This window comes from Mixophyes fleayi, chromosome 3 (genome assembly GCF_038048845.1).
Source record: "Mixophyes fleayi isolate aMixFle1 chromosome 3, aMixFle1.hap1, whole genome shotgun sequence".
Lineage (NCBI taxonomy): Eukaryota > Metazoa > Chordata > Amphibia > Anura > Limnodynastidae > Mixophyes > Mixophyes fleayi.
This window is the reverse complement of record NC_134404.1, coordinates 341,247,475-341,269,504: the sequence shown is the minus strand read 5'-3', so window position 1 is coordinate 341,269,504 and position 22,030 is coordinate 341,247,475. Positions and strand designations below refer to the sequence as shown.

Here is a 22,030-nt window from a genome sequence, read left to right as displayed (position 1 = left end):
ACACACTGCCCCTGACACACTGCACCTGCCCCCAGTACTGACCCCTGAGGCTCCTGCCGCAGTACTGCCCCTGACACACTGCTACTGCCCAGCACTGCCCCCTGAGGCTCCTGCCCCTTGACACACTGTTTCTGTCCCCAGCACTGCCCCCGACACACTGCTACTGCCCCCAGCACTGCCTCCTGAGGCTCCTGCCCCTGACACACTGCTCCTGCCCCCAGTACTGCCCCCTGAGGCTCCTGCCCCCAGTACTGCCCCCTGAGGCTCCTGCCCCCAGTACTGACCCTGACACATTGCTCCTGCCCCCAGTACTGACCCTGACACACTGCTACTGCCCCCAGTACTGCTCCCTGAGGCTCCTGCCCCAGTACTGCCCCTGACACACTGCTACTGCCCCCTGAGGCTCCTTCCCCCAGTACTGCCCCTGATACTGCCCCCTGAGGCTCCTGCCCCTGACACACTGCTACTGCCCCCTGAGGCTCCTGCCCCCAGTACTGCCCCTGATACTGCCCCCTGAGGCTCCTGCCCCTGACACACTGCTACTGCCCCCAGCACTGCCTCTGACATACTGCTACTGCCCCTGACAAACTGCTCCTGCCCCAGTACTGCCCCTGACACACTGCTACTGCCCCCTGAGGCTCCTGCCCCCAGTACTGCCCCTGACACACTGCTCCTGCCCCCAGTACTGCCCCTGACACACTGCTCCTACCCCCAGTACTGCCCCTGACACACTGCTCCTGCCCCCAGTACTGCCCCTGACACACTGCTACTGCCCCCAGCACTGCCCCCTGAGGCTCCTGCCCCCAGTTCTGCCCCCTGACACACTGCCCCTGACACACTGCTCCTGCCCCCAGTACTGACCCCTGAGGCTCCTGCCGCAGTACTGCCCCTGACACACTGCTACTGCCCCAGCACTGCCCCCTGAGGCTCCTGCCCCTTGACACACTGCTACTGCCCCCAGCACTGCCCCCTGAGGCTCCTGCCCCTGACACACTGCTCCTGCCCCTGACACACTGCTCCTGCCCCCAGTACTGCCCCCTGAGGCTCCTGCCCCAGTACTGCCCCTGACACACTGCTACTGCCCCCAGTACTGCCCCCTGAGGCTCCTGCCCCCAGTACTGACCCTGACACACTGCTCCTGCCCCCAGTACTGACCCTGACACACTGCTACTGCCCCTGTACTGCTCCCTGAGGCTCCTTCCCAGTACTGCCCCTGACACACTGCTACTGCCCCCTGAGGCTCCTGCCCCCAGTACTGCCCCTGATACTGCCCTCTGAGGCTCCTGCCCCTGACACACTGCTACTGCCCCCAGTACTGCCCCCTGAGGCTCCTGCCCCAGTACTGCCCCTGACACACTGCTCCTGCCCCCACCACTGCCGCCTGAGAGTCCGCTCCTGCCCCAGCACTGCCACCTGAGGCTCTGCTACTGCCCCAGCACTGCCCCCCTGAGGCTCCGCTCCTACCCCCAGTACAGTCCCCTGAGGCTCCGCTCCTACCCCAGTACTACCCCCTGAGGCTCTGCTCCTGCCCCCAGTACTGCCTCCCTGATGCTGCGCTCCTACCCTGGAGTGTGGGAGGAAACCGGAGCACCCGGAGGAAACCCACGCAAACACAGGGATTATATGACTCTCTCTCACTTTATAGACTGTAGCTGTAACATCAGCATCTGATACTTATTATATGTCGGGTGCTGAGAGGGGAGGTAAAAAGTATTATTGACTATGGAGCCCTAGAATTGGTAGGAGGACAGGAGAAGGTGACCGCGCAGACCATTAGCTTCCTATTAGTCTGAGTAGTGACCCTCCTGGCTGTGTGCACTGCCCTGGAGGGGTCCACAAGAAGCCCTTAGCCCGGTGTTTGGGATACACACACAGACCATTGCACTTTTGCACAGCTCTCTGATTTTTCATCCTCACACCAACCAGCAGTGTCTCCCAAGGACGTAGGGTATGTGGGCACCTGAAGTGAGCTAAGCAGATATTAGAGGCACAATGGTGCACAACCAAGATGTTTTATGGTGCTCATCAAGTGCACTTTGTAAATAAAGGGACTGAGTGTTGATGAGGTTATAACAGGTACTTTGAGGCAGAAATCCCAAAATCATTTTAAGCGTCGTTACCCTTTAAAAGATTTAGCAATATCTTGGTGTTTTCTGATAATCCCTTTACTGTAGATGTAATCAGAGATCAGATCATGGTCAGTGTTGGTAAATCAAGAGGAGGATCAGTGACTGATTAATGCTTAGTTTTCTATTGAAACAAATGTTTTGTTTCCCTTAGTTTTACTCACAGACCATTAAACATTGTATTGAGGATTATTAGACTTATTCTCATGTGAATTGTAAGACATTTCTGGGTTTTCCCACACACATCACCTCCAGCACTTTGTAATTATTAATGTCTGTTACATGGTAGTGACTGGGTGAGAAAAGGGATGAAAGCAATGTGGAAATGTTACTGGGGTAAGATTCACTGAAAGAACAGAATCCATGTTCTGATTACACTGTATATGAATATGTGTTACTAAATACTAATACTGGAACTAAATAACTTATCATTACTGAGAGTGCAGCCTATCCAGTCACTAGGAGCCAGTGACATCACTGAGAATGCAGCCTATCCAGTCACTAGGAGCCAGTGACATCACTGAGAATGCAGCCTATCCAGTCACTAGGAACCAGTGACATCACTGAGAGTGCAGCCTATCCAGTCACTAGGAGCCAGTGACATCACTGAGAGTGCAGCCTATCCAGTCACTAGGAACCAGTGACATCACTGAGAGTGCAGCCTATCCAGTCACTAGGAACCAGTAACATCACTGAGAGTGCAGCCTATCCAGTCACTAGGAGCCAGTGACATCACTGAGAGTGCAGCCTATCCAGTCACTAGGAACCAGTGACATCACTGAGAATGCAGCCTATCCAGTCACTAGGAACCAGTGACATCACTGAGATTGTAACCTATCCAGTCACTAGGAACCAGTGACATCACTGAGAGTGCAGCCTATCCAGTCACTAGGAGCCAGTGACATCACTGAGAGTGCAGCCTATCCAGTCACTAGGAGCCAGTGACATCACTGAGAGTGCAGCCTATCCAGTCACTAGGAGCCAGTGACATCACTGAGAGTGCAGCCTATCCTGTCACTAGGAGCCAGTGACATCACTGAGAGTGCAGCCTATCCTGTCACTAGGAACCAGTGACATCACTGAGAGTGCAGCCTATCCCGTCACTAGGAACCAGTGACATCACTGAGAGTGCAGCCTATCCAGTCACTAGGAACCAGTGACATCACTGAGAGTGCAGCCTATCCAGTCACTAGGAACCAGTGACATCACTGAGAGTGCAGCCTATCCAGTCACTAGGAACCAGTGACATCACTGAGAGTGCAGCCTATCCAGTCACTAGGAACCAGTGACATCACTGAGAGTGCAGCCTATCCAGTCACTAGGAACCAGTGACATCACTGAGAGTGCAGCCTATCCCATCACTAGGAACCAGTGACATCACTAACAGGTTACTAATTATTGAGGACTTTTCATTTTTTGTCAATTCTTCGTGTAGGATGGAGGGGGGGAGGTATTAGACCAGCGCTGTTTGTTTTTTTAACAGACCTCACTTTCTGTACAAGCTGATAATGCAGAGATCACTCTGAACGATGTCACCACTCCCATCAGTAAATCATAGTTTCCTACTCTCCATAATTTCTGGGAGTCCTCCCGGGAGAACGAGGCAACCTCTTGGTTCCTAATTGTCAGAATAGTAAAGTGGCGCGGGGCGGGGCTCAGGATGTGAATCGTGTGCCATCGTGCCCCCGCCCCCTGCTGTAATTGGTCGGAAATCGTGATTGATATTTTGAATGTGAACCGTCGTGCCCCGCCCCCAACACGCCCACCTCCCCCTGATCTCCCGGAGGAGTCTTTGCCAATGTTGGCCAAGTATGCATTAAATGCCAGTGGTTTGTTTTTTTTTCTACTTCATTGAACTTCTCCAGCGCTAAGAATAAGTGGTAGATATCTGTAGCACTTTATAGGTCTGTGCGGGATGAGTCCCACTCGTCTTAAGCCGAGTACACAATAATGTACTCTTACTTCAGATGTGATTTCTGTAACGATTTTCACCAACGACTGAAAGTCCCGATGATCATTCAGATTCCTGTGTACACACCGACACCATTTACCTTCACATCTGTGATCTTCTTCTCTATAACCATCTGCTGATAAGATGGTGACTCTGTACACACTACATATATCTGCTTACACTGCTGGTGGTGGGTGTGTGCACACTGCCACATTTACCTGACATTGGTGATTGTGATTTTTAGGTAGTTAAGAAAACCAGATCAACAAATGCGATGTATTTTCATAGGATAAAGACGGTGGGAGCTCCTGCCATATCTGACGGCTGTTTATCGTGTGATCTGCATGATAATTGCATAGGTGTGTACCCAGCTTTACATAACGCTGATTGTGTAGTCTGCATTCTGGTGTCACTAGTTTGTGTCCTCTCAGAGCACCAAGAGATTCCTCAGCTGGACCTGAAACACTGGGAAACTATTTTCACTCTATACAGCGACGGTCCCTGTATACATCTCTGGGGTGTAGTATTCAGGGCAGTCGGATACGTCTGAGTCCATATTCCAGTATTCTGCTCTCAGGACAGGGAAGGTGGCCGCGGTCTCAGGATTATTCTGTAGGCAGCGGATGGAATGAATTACAGACCTATTCTGACCCTGTATCTGTAACACCGGTTCAGGCCACTGTTGACTTACCGCTGTTGTAGAAGCATACTGGGATTTGTAGTTCCACAAACAGCTGGCGTGCCACTGGGTTCCGAGGTTGTGATAGAGGCAGTTGGAGAGACGCCATGTCTGTCACGCATGAGCCACAGGGTGAGGATAGCCCTGTGTGTACTGGGGGCAGGATAGCCCTGTGTGTACTGGGGGCAGGATAGCCCTGTGTGTACTGGGGGCAGGATAGCCCTGTGTGTACTGGGGGCAGGATAGCCCTGTCATTATGTCATAAGACCTGATTCACTACTGTGCGCGCTGGGTCTCAATGTAAAACCTACAGAGCAGTGACCGTGTCCGGTGCACAGTGAGGAGCACCAGCTGCAGATATTGTACGGTTGCTCTGGGCTGGATGACTATAGAGGCGTGAGATAGATGTAATCCTCAGGGTGAGGTGACACAATCCAGCTCTGCTCCTGTTCTGCAGCTTTCAGTGCCAGATACATTGTGTCTGCATCGTTCTACACCGCACAGTGATGTAACCAATGTCTGTGTGTAGTTTAATCCTCACAAGTAACTCCCTGAAACCCCTGCTGGCTCCAAGCATGGGAAATGTGTGTGTGTGTATGTGTGTGTGTGTGTATGTATATATATATATATATATATATTATTATTTTTTTTATTATTATATCCACAATAGATGGAATGCAGGAAAGTGTTGATATGTCACAACATAACGTATATATACATTTGTGCTTAAATGAAGCAGACTTTGGGCACTTCTACTGACACTAACGTTTAGCCGTGTATGACATTGTATGAAAGAGGCGTGCTCCTGAGTGTGTAGGTGCCAGGATGGGGCAGATGAGACACTTTTAGTCCCCTCTCCCCATTACCTGCACTAGATTTATTTTTTTTGTATCCAGTGATGCAATGACCTAGCTCCACCTCCTTTCAGTGATGTCATCCTTCACCCTTTGATGTCATCATTCCGCCCCCCCCACCACCATCACCTCCACTAAATGCCAATGGAAGACTTTTAAGTACAATAAGTGGGACACGTCTTTAGCGCTTTATGGGCACGTGTGCTCAAGTATTACATGTAGAACAGTAGTTCTATAGAATATATTATGATATCTAAATTATTAAACCGGCATCCAGTCAGCGGAAGCGACAACCTGAGACTCCTCCTCCTCCTGGAGAAACCTCAGAAGCACTCGCTGGAGTTGGGCGCTTACAGAATGTAGGGGGCATGAGACCCCCAGGAGTTCTGATAGTTGGGGGGGAGGGGGGTGGTTATTAAATGAATAAACGTCGAGCAAAGTTCTTCTTCTTTATCTTGCAGCACTGACAATTTTACACCAACTCTGGGTGTTTTAGGGGGTGCTCGAGGAATATAAAGGTGTCTGTTTATCAAAGCCCAGGAGCCTGGTGGACAATACAATGCCGGCTGGTGCCTGTATTATGGGCATCCTGTCTATGGATGGGGGGAATGTCTTCATTATCTCCTTATACGTTCCTGCTGGCTCTATCTGACTGGCTCTTGGATTCTGTGTCTTGTCCCTCGTTGTAAGGATAGTGCCACAGATGAATGCATATAAATCCTCTTACACGTGTGTGTGTGTGTATATATATATATATATATATATTAGTGCAGCAATGCACAGAGGAGTCTCAGCATAACTGAGGATAATTAAATCTTGTATCCTTGAAATGTTCCCTCTTCATGTGTCCTTAGTTCCCCTCTTACTGAGTCCTGTGACCCCTTTGATTCCTCCTCTGCTCTCTCACATGACCGTTCTCCACGGCGGCTCCTATAACACAATGACACGGCATTAGACAGAGATCCGCATCCTGTGCAGACTGTAAACTGCTCCGAGATTTAACAGATAATAAAATAACTTGAATCCACCTAGTTTTACTTTTTCTGTTCAGGATTAATTTCATGTCATTTCTGTGTCTAATTTAGTTTCTGCCACTTTCTGAATAAATCTTCATCCTCAGAGAATCTCTGTATTCTCATGCGGTGTTATTATGTATTATTACGTACATATAAGCTGTACATACAGGTGGAGCAGAGTGTATTGCAGAGATCCGCACACTGTAGCATATTTCAGTTTAATTTCAATGGTCATATGTGTTACTGAACATTACTGGTCATATATGTTACTGAACATTACTGGTCATATGTGTTACTGAACATTACTGGTCATATGTGTTACTGAACGATAACGGACCTTATAGGGTCTAATTTCCTTTCTATCTGTTCTGTTCTGTTTTGTTGCTGATTGCAGTATAAGTAATGTCAGTGATTTCTTTGTTTAAATAAACTACTCGAGGTGTAAATCTGCCCCAACTAATGTAATTAATGCTGAAACCTCCTTATCAGCCCACAAAACCCAACGTGGCCGCTCTCGTTCACAATGCTCCGTTACTGTACAGCTAATGTGTACCCCGCTGTCTGTGTTTTCACAGAGCAGTCCTGATTTGTGGTGTGGAGATATCACTGAGGACGGGGAAACGGGTTTACGTGCTAGAGTGTAAGCTTGCGTGCAAGGCCCTCCTACCTGAACTTCTGTCTGTTAATCCCCAGTTTAGTTTTATAATTCCCATTCGTATAGCGGATGCTGTATATATAAAAGGTAATAACAGTCTGATGATGATCATTATATAGAGGTGGGACCTAGGTCAGTAATTCTCTATAAGAGGTCTATGTGGGATCAGCCATAAACCTGGAGAAAACAGATAATTTCTCCGGAGAATCGCACAGTGTATGAAGGGGTTAACGCAGGAGATATCACAGCTGCATAAATCTACTTTTCCTGGGTCACCACGGTCCCCGTAGAACTGTACAGGGATTGTGATGTTGGTAATTTACTAAGCAGCGCTTTCCGCTATAAGCTAACGCCATCCCAGGATGGTGTTATCTTGTCTCTAGGGGTTCACATGACCCCCCTCCCTCTGCCGGGTCAAAATCTACACATATGTGTGATCTTTAGTCGCCCCTGCTCAGTTCAGATTCGTTATTCGCCCTGTGCGGCCGCAGTGTAATAATCAGCAGCAATATTTCAGTATGTACGGCAGCGATTTGCAGCTGGACACCGCACTAGGGGGCATATTTAAGAAAGCACGATAGTGCTTTTAACGGGTCATTAAGGTGCCTCCTGTCCTCCGCAAATTTATTAAGGGGGCATCGCAGCAGATATCATGGATATCTGCTGCTTTGCACTCCTCTTCGTTTTTGGGAGCAGTCACCATTCAACAGAATGGTGACTGCTCCTGGCCGCAATCTAACAAGTCCCGAAAAAACATTTTTTTCGGGAACTTGTCATGTTGCTGAAGCTGGCGTACATCATCGGAATGGAAGAAATCTAATGCTGTCAGCTCTGCTCCGAAGAGCAGAGCTGGACAGCGCATGTGTGGAGGGATCACATGATCCCTCCCTGTCACTCAGCGCTCTCTCTCTGCAACTATCGTTGCAGAGACAGAGAGGGGATCTGTGTGCGCATGTCCAGTTCTTGGAACTGGACATGCGCAATTGAAGAATGAAAAGAACGAGGAGAAGACCCGGAGGCAGCGCTTCCGAAGAGGGGGGTAAGTATGATTTTTTACATCACAGAAACAGCAGTTTTTCGGAACTGCTGTTTCTGTGCAGGGCTGTACATAAATGTGAGAAATGGTTCAATCCTTATCATTGCGATAAGGATTGAAAACTACTTTTCACTTTATGTGAATATTGATATATGTGCCCCTAGGTTAACTAATAGACCCCTAAGTATTGTGTGTGTTTACTGATCCCGTCACGTGTGGTTTGTGCGTCCGAAACCCTCTTCAAACGCGACCTTTAGATCCGTCCAGCTCACTGTAATGTGCTGCTGTTAAATATTCTCTCGCTCCTGCTCGGTCACTTTGCTGTCTGTAGATAAGGGCCTCAGCGTAGAGCAGTGTGCGCTCACAGACTGCGCAGTGTGACTTATAGTGCGACTGAGGGGAGGTTACATTATATTGTGATATATATCGGTGTGAGATCCACAGACCCCGCTCCTCTGTCACCAGAATCTGCTCCGTTCTCCGCATCGTACCTTCAGTATTACTGCTGCTGTGATATAATATCTGAGGGGGAGATGGGATGTTCTACATGGGCTGTAACTAAGTGGATTAAACTGTGATTTGTAGGTAAATTAATTGCTTTAAAAGATTCCTGCACACACTAAACACTGGGATATTTATATAGAGTTATTTAAAATCATTTCTATTAGACTCATGATAAAGTCTTAGCGTTGGGGGTAAAACATTTGCCTCAGATGACCCCGCACGGCTCTGATTAAACTTTGCTCTAATACTGATATTAAGGAGGGTTTCGGTTGTTTTATTTTAGTAGAAAGAAATAAACGAGGTTCTCCCTGGATTCATCAGGCTCGAGAGAGCGTTTAGTTGCGTTTAGTCGATCCTCTACACCCGTGTTTCCCAAACCCAGTCCTTAGGGACCCCTGGCAGGGCAGGTTTTCCAGGTGACCAGGGAAATAATTATACCAGCTGTGGATTTATTATTAATTTTTATTTATAGGGCGCCACAAAGTATCCGTAGCGCCGTACAAGGACAAACAATGGCACAGTACAAGTAACAGTAAGCACTATAACTCTGGGGGCTCAGGCACAGCATGAAAGAGAGGGAGGGAGGGGAAAAGTGAGTACAGGCAGGTAACTATTGCCCAAGAGGGTGGGCACGGATGACAGGTTGAGAGTCACTGAGGGGAGCGGAGAGGAGACAGAGGGCAGAGGGACCGAGAGGAGGTGAGCAGAGTAGCTGGAGAGCGCAGTTAAAAGTGATGGAAACAGAAGGTAGGAGAGCCCTGCCCAAAGGAGCGAACAATCTAAAGGGAGGGGAAGACAGACAGACACATGGATGAGACGGAGAAACGGAGACGGAGTCGAGGAAGGGGGAGAAGGGCAGAAGGGAAGAGAGAGAGAGGTAGCCGACCGGTGGGAGTTTAGGCATGAGACTGGAAGGCTTTTAGGAAAAGGTGGGTTTTTAATGTTCGTTTGAAAGAGGACAGATTAGGGATGTGTTACATTGTATCAGGCAGTAATAAATACACCTGTGCTCCAGCAAGGAGATATGTAAAAACTGCACTGCTAGGGGGTCCTAAGGACCAGATTGAAGAAACACTGCTCTAGACTGCAAGCTCTTGAGCACCAGGTCCTTTCTTCTCCTGTCTCACATCCGCACTTTCTTTGTCTGCCTGGTTTGTTCCTGTCTTGTGTCCTGTTCTATTTCATGTATGATTTTAGTTTAATCTTTTACGCTCCTGGCCCCCAGAGCGACATAACTAGGCAGACATGAAGCTGAGTGCATTCCAACCACGTCCGCGCGCCTTTGCCACCTCCGAGGGCTCCGCCCCTTCTTACACACGGGCCCAGTCCATTCATAAGAGGCCGCCCTATTGCAAAAGAGGAGAAAATAAAAACGCAGAGGATTTTGCAACAATTGTCTACAAATATAAACCGCGATTACTGATAGAACATTGTATTAGACATTTTTTTATAAAAAAAAAATGTTAAATTGAAGCAGATACAATATAACCCAAGAATTAAACTTTTATTTTAAAACTTGTTATTAGAGCCGTCTAGTAATAGATTGGATGCTGAATTACAAGAGGTCTCCAGTCTCCGCTGTTGCTGATTGGTGGCTGATGTAATTATGCGTGTCCAAGGTGTGGAGTAAATGCTAAGAGGAGAAGTAATTCTGTTTCTCTACTAGAGTGCGAGATGTATCCTGGTAAACAGTCTTCTGTACCACACTGCCCCTAACAGGGTAATTCAGTTATAGGACCACAATGGTGATGTGCGCTGGACTTTCACAGAAATATAACAATGTGCAGTGAGCAATTTTTGAAATATTTTTTATCTTTTCAGTACAGCTTATCAAAATACTTGGGGTTGTTTCACACAGGCTGCACTTCATGTGACTGGTCATATAACTGGCCCCACACAGGCTGCGCTTCATGTGACTGGTCATGTGACAGGCCCCACACAGGCTGCGCTACATGTGACTGGCCCCACACAGGCTGCACTTCATGTGACTGGTCATGTGATAGGCCCCACACAGGCTGCGCTACATGTGACTGGTCATGTGACTGGCCCCACACAGGCTGCGCTACATGTGACTGGCCCCACACAGGCTGCGCTACATGTGACTGTCTGGTTACCACTTATGAAATGCTGAGATAAATGATCATTATCCTGTAGTTTCAGGGCAGTTTCGGTGTTTACCACGATGTACATCAGTGTTTTGCAGCGATGCTCTCGGTGAGGCTGACTGTACTTGTTCTCATTGTTTTTGTTTTAAAAAAACAAATCCCTGGCATTAAATTTTCCCCGAGGACACTTTTACTGTTGTCTCAGAGATCTGTTGTTTGTTTTCTGTGTTACACCCTGTTTTGTTCTTGCTAATTTGGCGTAACCGGTATGAGTACAAGGACTGGTCTCGGGTCTGTGAACAGGTCAATGGAGAATCACAGGGAGATGTGGTGCTCTGCGCCAGGCTCGGGTGGGGACGCGTTGCTCTGCGCCAGGCTCGGGTAGGGACGCGTCGCTCTGCGCCAGGTTCGGGTGGGGACGCGTTGCTCTGCGCCAGGCTCGGGTGGGGACGCGTTGCTCTGCGCCAGGCTAGGTGGGGACGCGTTGCTCTGCGCCAGGCTCGGGTGGGGACGCGTTGCTCTGCGCCAGGCTCGGGTGGGGACGCGTTGCTCTGCGCCAGGCTCGGGTGGGGACGCGTTGCTCTGCGCCAGGCTCGGGTGGGGACGCGTTGCTCTGCGCCAGGCTCGGGTGGGGACGCGTTGCTCTGCGCCAGGCTCGGGTGGGGACGCGTTGCTCTGCGCCAGGCTCGGGTGGGGACGCGTTGCTCTGCGCCAGGCTCGGGTGGGGACGCGTTGCTCTGCGCCAGGCTCTGGTGGGGACGCGTTGCTCTGCGCCAGGCTCGGGTGGGGACGCGTTGCTCTGCGCCAGGCTCTGGTGGGGACGCGTTGCTCTGCGCCAGGCTCTGGTGGGGACGCGTTGCTCTGCGCCAGGCTCTGGTGGGGACGCGTTGCTCTGCGCCAGGCTAGGTGGGGACGCGTTGCTCTGCGCCAGGCTCGGGTGGGGACGCGTTGCTCTGCGCCAGGCTCGGGTGGGGACGCGTTGCTCTGCGCCAGGCTCGGGTGGGGACGCGTTGCTCTGCGCCAGGCTCGGGTGGGGACGCGTTGCTCTGCGCCAGGCTCGGGTGGGGACGCGTTGCTCTGCGCCAGGCTCGGGTGGGGACGCGTTGCTCTGCGCCAGGCTCGGGTGGGGACGCGTTGCTCTGCGCCAGGCTAGGTGGGGACGCGTTGCTCTGCGCCAGGCTAGGTGGGGACGCGTTGCTCTGCGCCAGGCTCGGGTGGGGACGCGTTGCTCTGCGCCAGGCTAGGTGGGGACGCGTTGCTCTGCGCCAGGCTAGGTGGGGACGCGTTGCTCTGCGCCAGGCTCGGGTGGGGACGCGTTGCTCTGCGCCAGGCTCGGGTGGGGACGCGTTGCCAGGCCACACACATCAGCTGTCAATTTTCTATTAAAAGATCTTTTCACAAAACAATCTTGTACACAGAGCTATAATTGTAAGATGTCTGTAATGTGATCTTTGTGAGTGACATCATTATATTACACCACTCCCGGGGTACAGGGCGCAGGTAGTTTGGGGTGAATGCTCTGTGACGAGGGTGCGCTCAGGGGTCAGTGCTGGTATAATGTTACAAGGAGCGTCTGCTGCTGTTTATCAAGCAGTTGTGTAATATCACAGTGACTAATGTTACACAACTGCTTGATAAATAGATGCAGTAGAAACGCCCCCCCCTGCATTGAGCTGCTCTCTGCTTCTACATTTATTGTATACAAGAGCTGGAAGCTACAACTACCCCCAAAGCTCTGATTGGCCGCTGGGGTCATAAGACCTATTTATGTATCAACAAATTGGGATAATCAGAAAATGGTTCCCTGACCCACAGAGCTTACAATCTAACTGGAGTTGGAGGCATAGACTGACACATAGGTAGAATATGGTGATTATTATGTGGAAGCAGCCACCATGGAGGAGCTCAGAGGGCGACGCTGGTTAGTATGTGATCTCTCAGCATTGTTGTCTCTGTCTCCTCAGGGTTTGTCGCTGGCGGAGAGGAAGAGGTTTATCCAGGATTCTCCGCTGCCGTTCTCCTCCTTCCTGACGGACAGCTTCGGCCGGAAGCACAACTATCTGAGGATCTCGCTGACCGAGAAGTGTAACCTCCGATGTGAGTACAGCCCCAGTCATCCTCCTTACACAGGGGCCCCCCAGGCCGGTCCTATAGTGGGGTACATCGGGCTAGGGCACTGGGCCACCTGCAGTTCTTTCCTTTAAAATGTTGTCTTGCCCCCGGGCTAAAATTTGCCAGCCCTCCCTGACCTTACATTAGCCAAGTGCCCGTTACATCTACAGTTAGAGCAGAGTTTATTACAGCATACTTCACAGTGTATTGGGGGGACGCTGTCTACGTGATTTGTAGGTCACTATTGGGGTGACACGGTGTGTGCGTTGGGGTGACGCTGTGTATGTTTTCTAGGTCACTATTGGGGTGACACGGTGTGTGCGTTGGGGTGATGCTGGGTGTGTTTTGTAGGTCAGTATCGGGGTGACACGGTGTGTGCGTTGGGGTGATGCTGTGTATGTTTTCTAGGTCACTATTGGGGTGACACGGTGTGTGCGTTGGGGTAACGCTGTGTATGTTTCGTAGGTCAGTATTGGGGGTGACACGGTGTGTGCGTTGGGGTGACGCTGTGTATGTTTTCTAGGTCAGTATTGGGGTGACACGGTGTGTGCGTTGGGGTGATGCTGTGTATGTTTTGTAGGTCACTATTGGGGTGACACGGTGTGTGCGTTGGGGTGACGCTGTGTATGTTTTCTAGGTCAGTATTGGGGTGACACGGTGTGTGCGTTGGGGTGATGCTGGGTGTGTTTTGTAGGTCACTATTGGGGTGACACGGTGTGTGCGTTGGGGTGACGCTGTGTATGTTTCGTAGGTCAGTATTGGGGTGACACGGTGTGTGCGTTGGGGTGACGCTGTGTATGTTTTCTAGGTCAGTATTGGGGTGACACGGTGTGTGCGTTGGGGTGACGCTGTGTATGTTTCGTAGGTCAGTATTGGGGTGACACGGTGTGTGCGTTGGGGTGACGCTGTGTATGTTTTCTAGGTCAGTATTGGGGTGACACGGTGTGTCCGTTGGGGTGACGCTGTGTATGTTTTGTAGGTCGGTATTGGGGGTGACACGGTGTGTGCGTTGGGGTGACGCTGTGTATGTTTTGTAGGTCGGTATTGGGGGTGACACGGTGTGTGCGTTGGGGTGACGCTGTGTATGTTTTGTAGGTCAGTATTGGGGGTGAAACGGTGTGTGCGTTGGGGTGACGCTGTATGTTTTGTAGGTCAGTATTGGGGGTGAAACGGTGTGTGCGTTGGGGTGACGCTGTGTATGTTTTGTAGGTCAGTATCGGGGTGACACGGTGTGTGCGTTGGGATGATGCTGTGTATGTTTTCTAGGTCAGTATTGGGGGTGACACGGTGTGTCCGTTGGGGTGACGCTGTGTATGTTTTGTAGGTCGGTATTGGGGGTGACACGGTGTGTGCGTTGGGGTGACGCTGTGTATGTTTTGTAGGTCGGTATTGGGGGTGACACGGTGTGTGCGTTGGGGTGACGCTGTGTATGTTTTGTAGGTCGGTATTGGGGGTGACACGGTGTGTGCGTTGGGGTGACGCTGTATGTTTTGTAGGTCAGTATTGGGGGTGAAACGGTGTGTGCGTTGGGGTGACGCTGTATGTTTTGTAGGTCAGTATTGGGGGTGAAACGGTGTGTGCGTTGGGGTGACGCTGTGTATGTTTTGTAGGTCAGTATCGGGGTGACACGGTGTGTGCGTTGGGGTGACGCTGTGTATGTTTTGTAGGTCAGTATTGGGGTGACACGGTGTGTGCGTTGGGGTGACGCTGTGTATGTTTTCTAGGTCAGTATTGGGGGTGACACGTTGTGTGCGTTGGGATGATGCTGTGTATGTTTCGTAGGTCAGTATTGGGGGTGAAACGGTGTGTGCGTTGGGGTGACGCTGTGTATGTTTCGTAGGTCAGTATTGGGGTGACACTGTGTGTGCGTTGGGGTGATGCTGGGTGTGTTTTGTAGGTCACTATTGGGGTGACACGGTGTGTGCGTTGGGGTGACGCTGTGTATGTTTCGTAGGTCAGTATTGGGGTGACACGGTGTGTGCGTTGGGGTGACGCTGTGTATGTTTTCTAGGTCAGTATTGGGGTGACACGGTGTGTGCGTTGGGGTGACGCTGTGTATGTTTTGTAGGTCACTATTGGGGTGACACGGTGTGTCCGTTGGGGTGACGCTGTGTATGTTTTGTAGGTCGGTATTGGGGGTGACACGGTGTGTGCGTTGGGGTGACGCTGTGTATGTTTTGTAGGTCGGTATTGGGGGTGACACGGTGTGTGCGTTGGGGTGACGCTGTATGTTTTGTAGGTCAGTATTGGGGGTGAAACGGTGTGTGCGTTGGGGTGACGCTGTATGTTTTGTAGGTCAGTATTGGGGGTGAAACGGTGTGTGCGTTGGGGTGACGCTGTATGTTTTGTAGGTCAGTATTGGGGGTGAAACGGTGTGTGCGTTGGGGTGACGCTGTGTATGTTTTGTAGGTCAGTATCGGGGTGACACGGTGTGTGCGTTGGGATGATGCTGTGTATGTTTCGTAGGTCAGTATTGGGGGTGAAACGGTGTGTGCGTTGGGGTGACGCTGTGTATGTTTTGTAGGTCAGTATTGGGGTGACACGGTGTGTGCGTTGGGGTGACGCTGTGTATGTTTTGTAGGTCAGTATTGGGGTGACCCGGTGTGTGCGTTGGGGTGACGCTGTATGTTTTCTAGGTCAGTATTGGGGGTGACAAGGTGTGTGCGTTGGGATGATGCTGTGTATGTTTTCTAGGTCAGTATTGGGGTGACACGGTGTGTGCGTTGGGGTGACGCTGTGTATGTCTTGTAGGTCAGTATTGGGGTGACACGGTGTGTGCGTTGGGGTGACGCTGTGTATGTCTTGTAGGTCAGTATTGGGGTGACACGGTGTGTGCGTTGGGGTGACGCTGTGTATGTTTTGTAGGTCGGTATTGGGGGTGACACGGTGTGTGCGTTGGGGTAACGCTGTATGTTTTCTAGGTCAGTATTGGGGTGACACGGTGTGTGCGTTGGGGTGACGCTGTGTATGTTTTGTAGGTCACTATTGGGGTGACACGGTGTGTGCGTTGGGGTGACGCTGTGTATGTTTTGTAGGTCGGTATTGGGGGTGACACGGTGTGTGCGTTGGGGTGACGCTGTGTATGTTTTGTAGGTCAGTATTGGGGTGACCCGGTGTGTGCGTTGGGGTGACGCTATGTATGTTTTGTATGTCACTATTGGGGTGACACGGTGTGTGCGTTGGGGTGACGCTGTATGTTTTCTAGGTCAGTATTGGGGTGACACGGTGTGTGCGTTGGGGTGACGCTGTGTATGTTTTGTAGGTCACTATTGGGGTGACACGGTGTGTGCGTTGGGGTGACTCTGTGTATGTTTTCTAGGTCAGTATTGGGGTGACACGGTGTGTGCGTTGGGGTGACGCTGTGTATGTCTTGTAGGTCAGTATTGGGGTGACACGGTGTGTGCGTTGGGGTGACGCTGTGTATGTTTTGTAGGTCGGTATTGGGGGTGACACGGTGTGTGCGTTGGGGTGACGCTGTGTATGTCTTGTAGGTCAGTATTGGGGTGACACGGTGTGTGCGTTGGGGTGACGCTGTGTATGTTTTGTAGGTCGGTATTGGGGGTGACACGGTGTGTGCGTTGGGGTAATGCTGTATGTTTTCTAGGTCAGTATTGGGGTGACACGGTGTGTGCGTTGGGGTGACGCTGTGTATGTTTTGTAGATCGGTATTGGGGGTGACACGGTGTGTGCGTTGGGGTGACGCTGTGTATGTTTCGTAGGTCAGTATTGGGGGTGACACGGTGTGTGCGTTTGGGTAACGCTGTATGTTTTCTAGGTCAGTATTGGGGTGACACGGTGTGTGCGTTGGGGTGACGCTGTGTATGTTTTGTAGGTCGGTATTGGGGGTGACACGGTGTGTGCGTTGGGGTGACGCTGTGTATGTTTTGTAGGTCAGTATTGGGGTGACCCGGTGTGTGCGTTGGGGTGACGCTGTGTATGTTTCGTAGGTCGGTATTGGGGGTGACACGGTGTGTGCGTTGGGGTGACGCTGTGTATGTTTCGTAGGTCAGTATTGGGGGTGACACGGTGTGTGAGTGGGGGTGACGCTGTATGTTTTCTAGGTCAGTATTGGGGGTGACACGGTGTGTGCGTTGGGGTGACGCTGTATGTTTTCTAGGTCAGTATTGGGGGTGACACGGTGTGTGCGTTGGGGTGACGCTGTATGTTTTGTAGGTCAGTATTGGGGTGACAGGGTGTGTGCGTTGGGATGATGCTGTGTATGTCTTGTAGGTCAGTATTGGGGTGACACGGTGTGTGCGTTGGGGTGACGCTGTGTATGTTTTGTAGGTCAGTATTGGGGGTGACACGGTGTGTGCGTTGGGGTAACGCTGTATGTTTTCTAGGTCAGTATTCGGGTGACACGTTGTGTGCGTTGGGGTGACGCTGTGTATGTTTTGTAGGTCGGTATTGGGGGTGACACGGTGTTTGCGTTGGGGTGACGCTGTGTATGTTTTGTAGGTCAGTATTGGGGGTGACACGGTGTGTGCGTTGGGGTGACGCTGTGTATGTTTTCTAGGTCAGTATTGGGGTGACACGGTGTGTGCGTTGGGATGATGCTGTGTATGTCTTGTAGGTCAGTATTGGGGTGACACGGTGTGTGCGTTGGGGTGACGCTGTGTATGTTTTGTAGGTCAGTATTGGGGGTGACACGGTGTGTGCGTTGGGGTAACGCTGTATGTTTTCTAGGTCAGTATTCGGGTGACACGTTGTGTGCGTTGGGGTGACGCTGTGTATGTTTTGTAGGTCGGTATTGGGGGTGACACGGTGTGTGCGTTGGGATGATGCTGTGTATGTCTTGTAGGTCAGTATTGGGGTGACACGGTGTGTGCGTTGGGGTGACGCTGTGTATGTTTTGTAGGTCGGTATTGGGGGTGACACGGTGTGTGCGTTGGGGTGACGCTGTGTATGTTTCGTAGGTCAGTATTGGGGGTGACACGGTGTGTGCGTTTGGGTAACGCTGTATGTTTTCTAGGTCAGTATTGGGGTGACACGGTGTGTGCGTTGGGGTGACGCTGTGTATGTTTTGTAGGTCGGTATTGGGGGTGACACGGTGTGTGCGTTGGGGTGACGCTGTGTATGTTTTGTAGGTCAGTATTGGGGTGACCCGGTGTGTGCGTTGGGGTGACGCTGTGTATGTTTCGTAGGTCGGTATTGGGGGTGACACGGTGTGTGCGTTGGGGTGACGCTGTGTATGTTTCGTAGGTCAGTATTGGGGGTGACACGGTGTGTGAGTGGGGGTGACGCTGTGTATGTTTTGTAGGTCAGTATTCGGGTGACCCGGTGTGTGCGTTGGGGTGACGCTGTATATGTTTTCTAGGTCAGTATTCGGGTGACACGTTGTGTGCGTTGGGGTGACGCTGTGTATGTTTTGTAGGTCAGTATTGGGGTGACACGGTGTGTGCGTTGGGATGATGCTGTGTATGTCTTGTAGGTCAGTATTGGGGTGACACGGTGTGTGCGTTGGGGTGACGCTGTGTATGTTTTGTAGGTCAGTATTGGGGTGACACGGTGTGTGCGTTGGGGTGACGCTGTATGTTTTGTAGGTCAGTATTGGGGTGACACGGTGTGTGCGTTGGGGTGACGCTGTATGTTTTCTAGGTCAGTATTGGGGTGACACGTGTGTGCGTTGGGGTGACGCTGTGTATGTTTTGTAGGTCGGTATTGGGGTGACACGGTGTGTGCGTTGGGATGATGCTGTGTATGTTTTGTAGGTCAGTATTGGGGTGACACGGTGTGTGCGTTGGGGTAACGCTGTATGTTTTCTAGGTCAGTATTGGGGTGACACGGTGTGTGCGTTGGGGTGATTCTGTGTATGTTTTGTAGGTCGGTATTGGGGTGACACGGTGTGTGCGTTGGGATGATGCTGTGTATGTTTTGTAGGTCAGTATTGGGGTGACACGGTGTGTGCGTTGGGGTAACGCTGTATGTTTTGTAGGTCAGTATTGGGGTGACACGTTGTGTGCGTTGGGGTGACGCTGTATGTTTTGTAGGTCAGTATTCGGGTGACACGGTGTGTGCGTTGGGGTGACGCTGTGTATGTTTTGTAGGTCAGTATTCGGGTGACACGGTGTGTGCGTTGGGGTGACGCTGTGTATGTTTTCTAGGTCAGTATTGGGGGTGACACGGTGTGTGTGTTGGGGTGACGCTGTAAGTTTTCTAGGTCAGTATTGGGGGTGACACGGTGTGTGTGTTGGGGTGACGCTGTATGTTTTCTAGGTCAGTATTGGGGGTGACACGGTGTGTGCGTTGGGGTGACGCTGTATGTTTTCTAGGTCAGTATTGGGGGTGACACGGTGTGTGCGTTGGGGTGACGCTGTGTATGTTTTCTAGGTCAGTATTGGGGGTGACACGGTGTGTGTGTTGGGGTGACGCTGTATGTTTTCTAGGTCAGTATTGGGGGTGACACGGTGTGTGTGTTGGGGTGACGCTGTATGTTTTCTAGGTCAGTATTGGGGGTGACACGGTGTGTGTGTTGGGGTGACGCTGTATGTTTTCTAGGTCAGTATTGGGGGTGACACGTTGTGTGCGTTGGGGTGACGCTGTATGTTTTCTAGGTCAGTATTGGGGGTGACACGGTGTGTGTGTTGGGGTGACGCTGTATGTTTTCTAGGTCAGTATTCGGGTGACACGTTGTGTGCGTTGGGGTGACGCTGTGTATGTTTTGTAGGTCGGTATTGGGGGTGACACGGTGTGTGCGTTGGGATGATGCTGTGTATGTTTTGTAGGTCAGTATTGGGGTGACACGGTGTGTGCGTTGGGATGATGCTGTGTATGTTTTGTAGGTCAGTATTGGGGTGACACGGTGTGTGCGTTGGGGTAACGCTGTATGTTTTCTAGGTCAGTATTGGGGTGACACGGTGTGTGCGTTGGGGTGATTCTGTGTATGTTTTGTAGGTCGGTATTGGGGTGACACGGTGTGTGCGTTGGGGTGACGCTGTGTATGTTTTCTAGGTCAGTATTGGGGGTGACACGGTGTGTGCGTTGGGGTGACGCTGTGTATGTTTTGTAGGTCGGTATTGGGGTGACACGGTGTGTGCGTTGGGATGATGCTGTGTATGTTTTGTAGGTCAGTATTGGGGTGACACGGTGTGTGCGTTGGGGTAACGCTGTATGTTTTGTAGGTCAGTATTGGGGTGACACGTTGTGTGCGTTGGGGTGACGCTGTATGTTTTGTAGGTCAGTATTCGGGTGACACGGTGTGTGCGTTGGGGTGACGCTGTGTATGTTTTGTAGGTCAGTATTCGGGTGACACGGTGTGTGCGTTGGGGTGACGCTGTGTATGTTTTCTAGGTCAGTATTGGGGGTGACACGGTGTGTGTGTTGGGGTGACGCTGTATGTTTTCTAGGTCAGTATTGGGGGTGACACGGTGTGTGCGTTGGGGTGACGCTGTATGTTTTCTAGGTCAGTATTGGGGGTGACACGGTGTGTGCGTTGGGGTGACGCTGTGTATGTTTTCTAGGTCAGTATTGGGGGTGACACGGTGTGTGTGTTGGGGTGACGCTGTATGTTTTCTAGGTCAGTATTGGGGGTGACACGGTGTGTGTGTTGGGGTGACGCTGTATGTTTTCTAGGTCAGTATTGGGGGTGACACGGTGTGTGTGTTGGGGTGACGCTGTATGTTTTCTAGGTCAGTATTGGGGGTGACACGTTGTGTGCGTTGGGGTGACGCTGTATGTTTTCTAGGTCAGTATTGGGGGTGACACGGTGTGTGTGTTGGGGTGACGCTGTATGTTTTCTAGGTCAGTATTGGGGGTGACACGGTGTGTGTGTTGGGGTGACGCTGTATGTTTTCTAGGTCAGTATTAGGGGTGACACGGTGTGTGCGTTGGGGTGATGCTGTGTATGTTTTGTAGGTCACTATTGGGGTGACACGGTGTGTGCGTTGGGGTGACTCTGTGTATGTTTTCTAGGTCAGTATTGGGGTGACACGGTGTGTGCGTTGGGGTGACGCTGTGTATGTCTTGTAGGTCAGTATTGGGGTGACACGGTGTGTGCGTTGGGGTGACGCTGTGTATGTTTTGTAGGTCGGTATTGGGGGTGACACGGTGTGTGCGTTAAGGTGACGCTGTGTATGTCTTGTAGGTCAGTATTGGGGTGACACGGTGTGTGCGTTGGGGTGACGCTGTGTATGTTTTGTAGGTCGGTATTGGGGGTGACACGGTGTGTGCGTTGGGGTGACGCTGTGTATGTCTTGTAGGTCAGTATTGGGGTGACACGGTGTGTGCGTTGGGGTGACGCTGTGTATGTTTTGTAGGTCGGTATTGGGGGTGACACGGTGTGTGCGTTAAGGTGACGCTGTGTATGTCTTGTAGGTCAGTATTGGGGTGACACGGTGTGTGCGTTGGGGTGACGCTGTGTATGTTTTGTAGGTCGGTATTGGGGGTGACACGGTGTGTGCGTTGGGGTGACGCTGTGTATGTTTTGTAGGTCGGTATTGGGGGTGACACGGTGTGTGCGTTGGGGTAACGCTGTATGTTTTCTAGGTCAGTATTGGGGTGACACGGTGTGTGCGTTGGGGTGACGCTGTGTATGTTTTGTAGATCGGTATTGGGGGTGACACGGTGTGTGCGTTGGGGTGACGCTGTGTATGTTTCGTAGGTCAGTATTGGGGGTGACACGGTGTGTGCGTTGGGGTGACGCTGTGTATGTTTTGTAGATCGGTATTGGGGGTGACACGGTGTGTGCGTTAAGGTGACGCTGTGTATGTCTTGTAGGTCAGTATTGGGGTGACACGGTGTGTGCGTTGGGGTGACGCTGTGTATGTTTTGTAGGTCGGTATTGGGGGTGACACGGTGTGTGCGTTTGGGTAACGCTGTATGTTTTCTAGGTCAGTATTGGGGTGACACGGTGTGTGCGTTGGGGTGATTCTGTGTGTGTTTTGTAGGTCGGTATTGGGGGTGACACGGTGTGTGCGTTGGGGTGACGCTGTGTATGTTTTGTAGGTCACTATTGGGGTGACACGGTGTGTGCGTTGGGGTGACGCTGTGTATG

At 51.2% G+C, this 22,030-nt stretch overlaps 1 protein-coding gene across 4 annotated transcripts in view; it reads left to right on the top strand.

The window, feature by feature from the left end:
- MOCS1 (molybdenum cofactor synthesis 1) overlaps nt 1-22,030 on the top strand; it is a 50,131-nt gene that overhangs the window by 2,109 nt on the left and 25,992 nt on the right. For 3 of the 4 annotated variants that reach the window (XM_075204428.1, XM_075204427.1, XM_075204430.1), the window contains exon 2: nt 12,891-13,023. In XM_075204428.1, the coding sequence (XP_075060529.1) occupies nt 12,891-13,023 (133 nt within the window). Of the gene's footprint in view, nt 1-12,622; nt 12,786-12,890; nt 13,024-22,030 lie in introns of those variants that run through there. The other variant, XM_075204429.1, reaches the window with a different exon arrangement.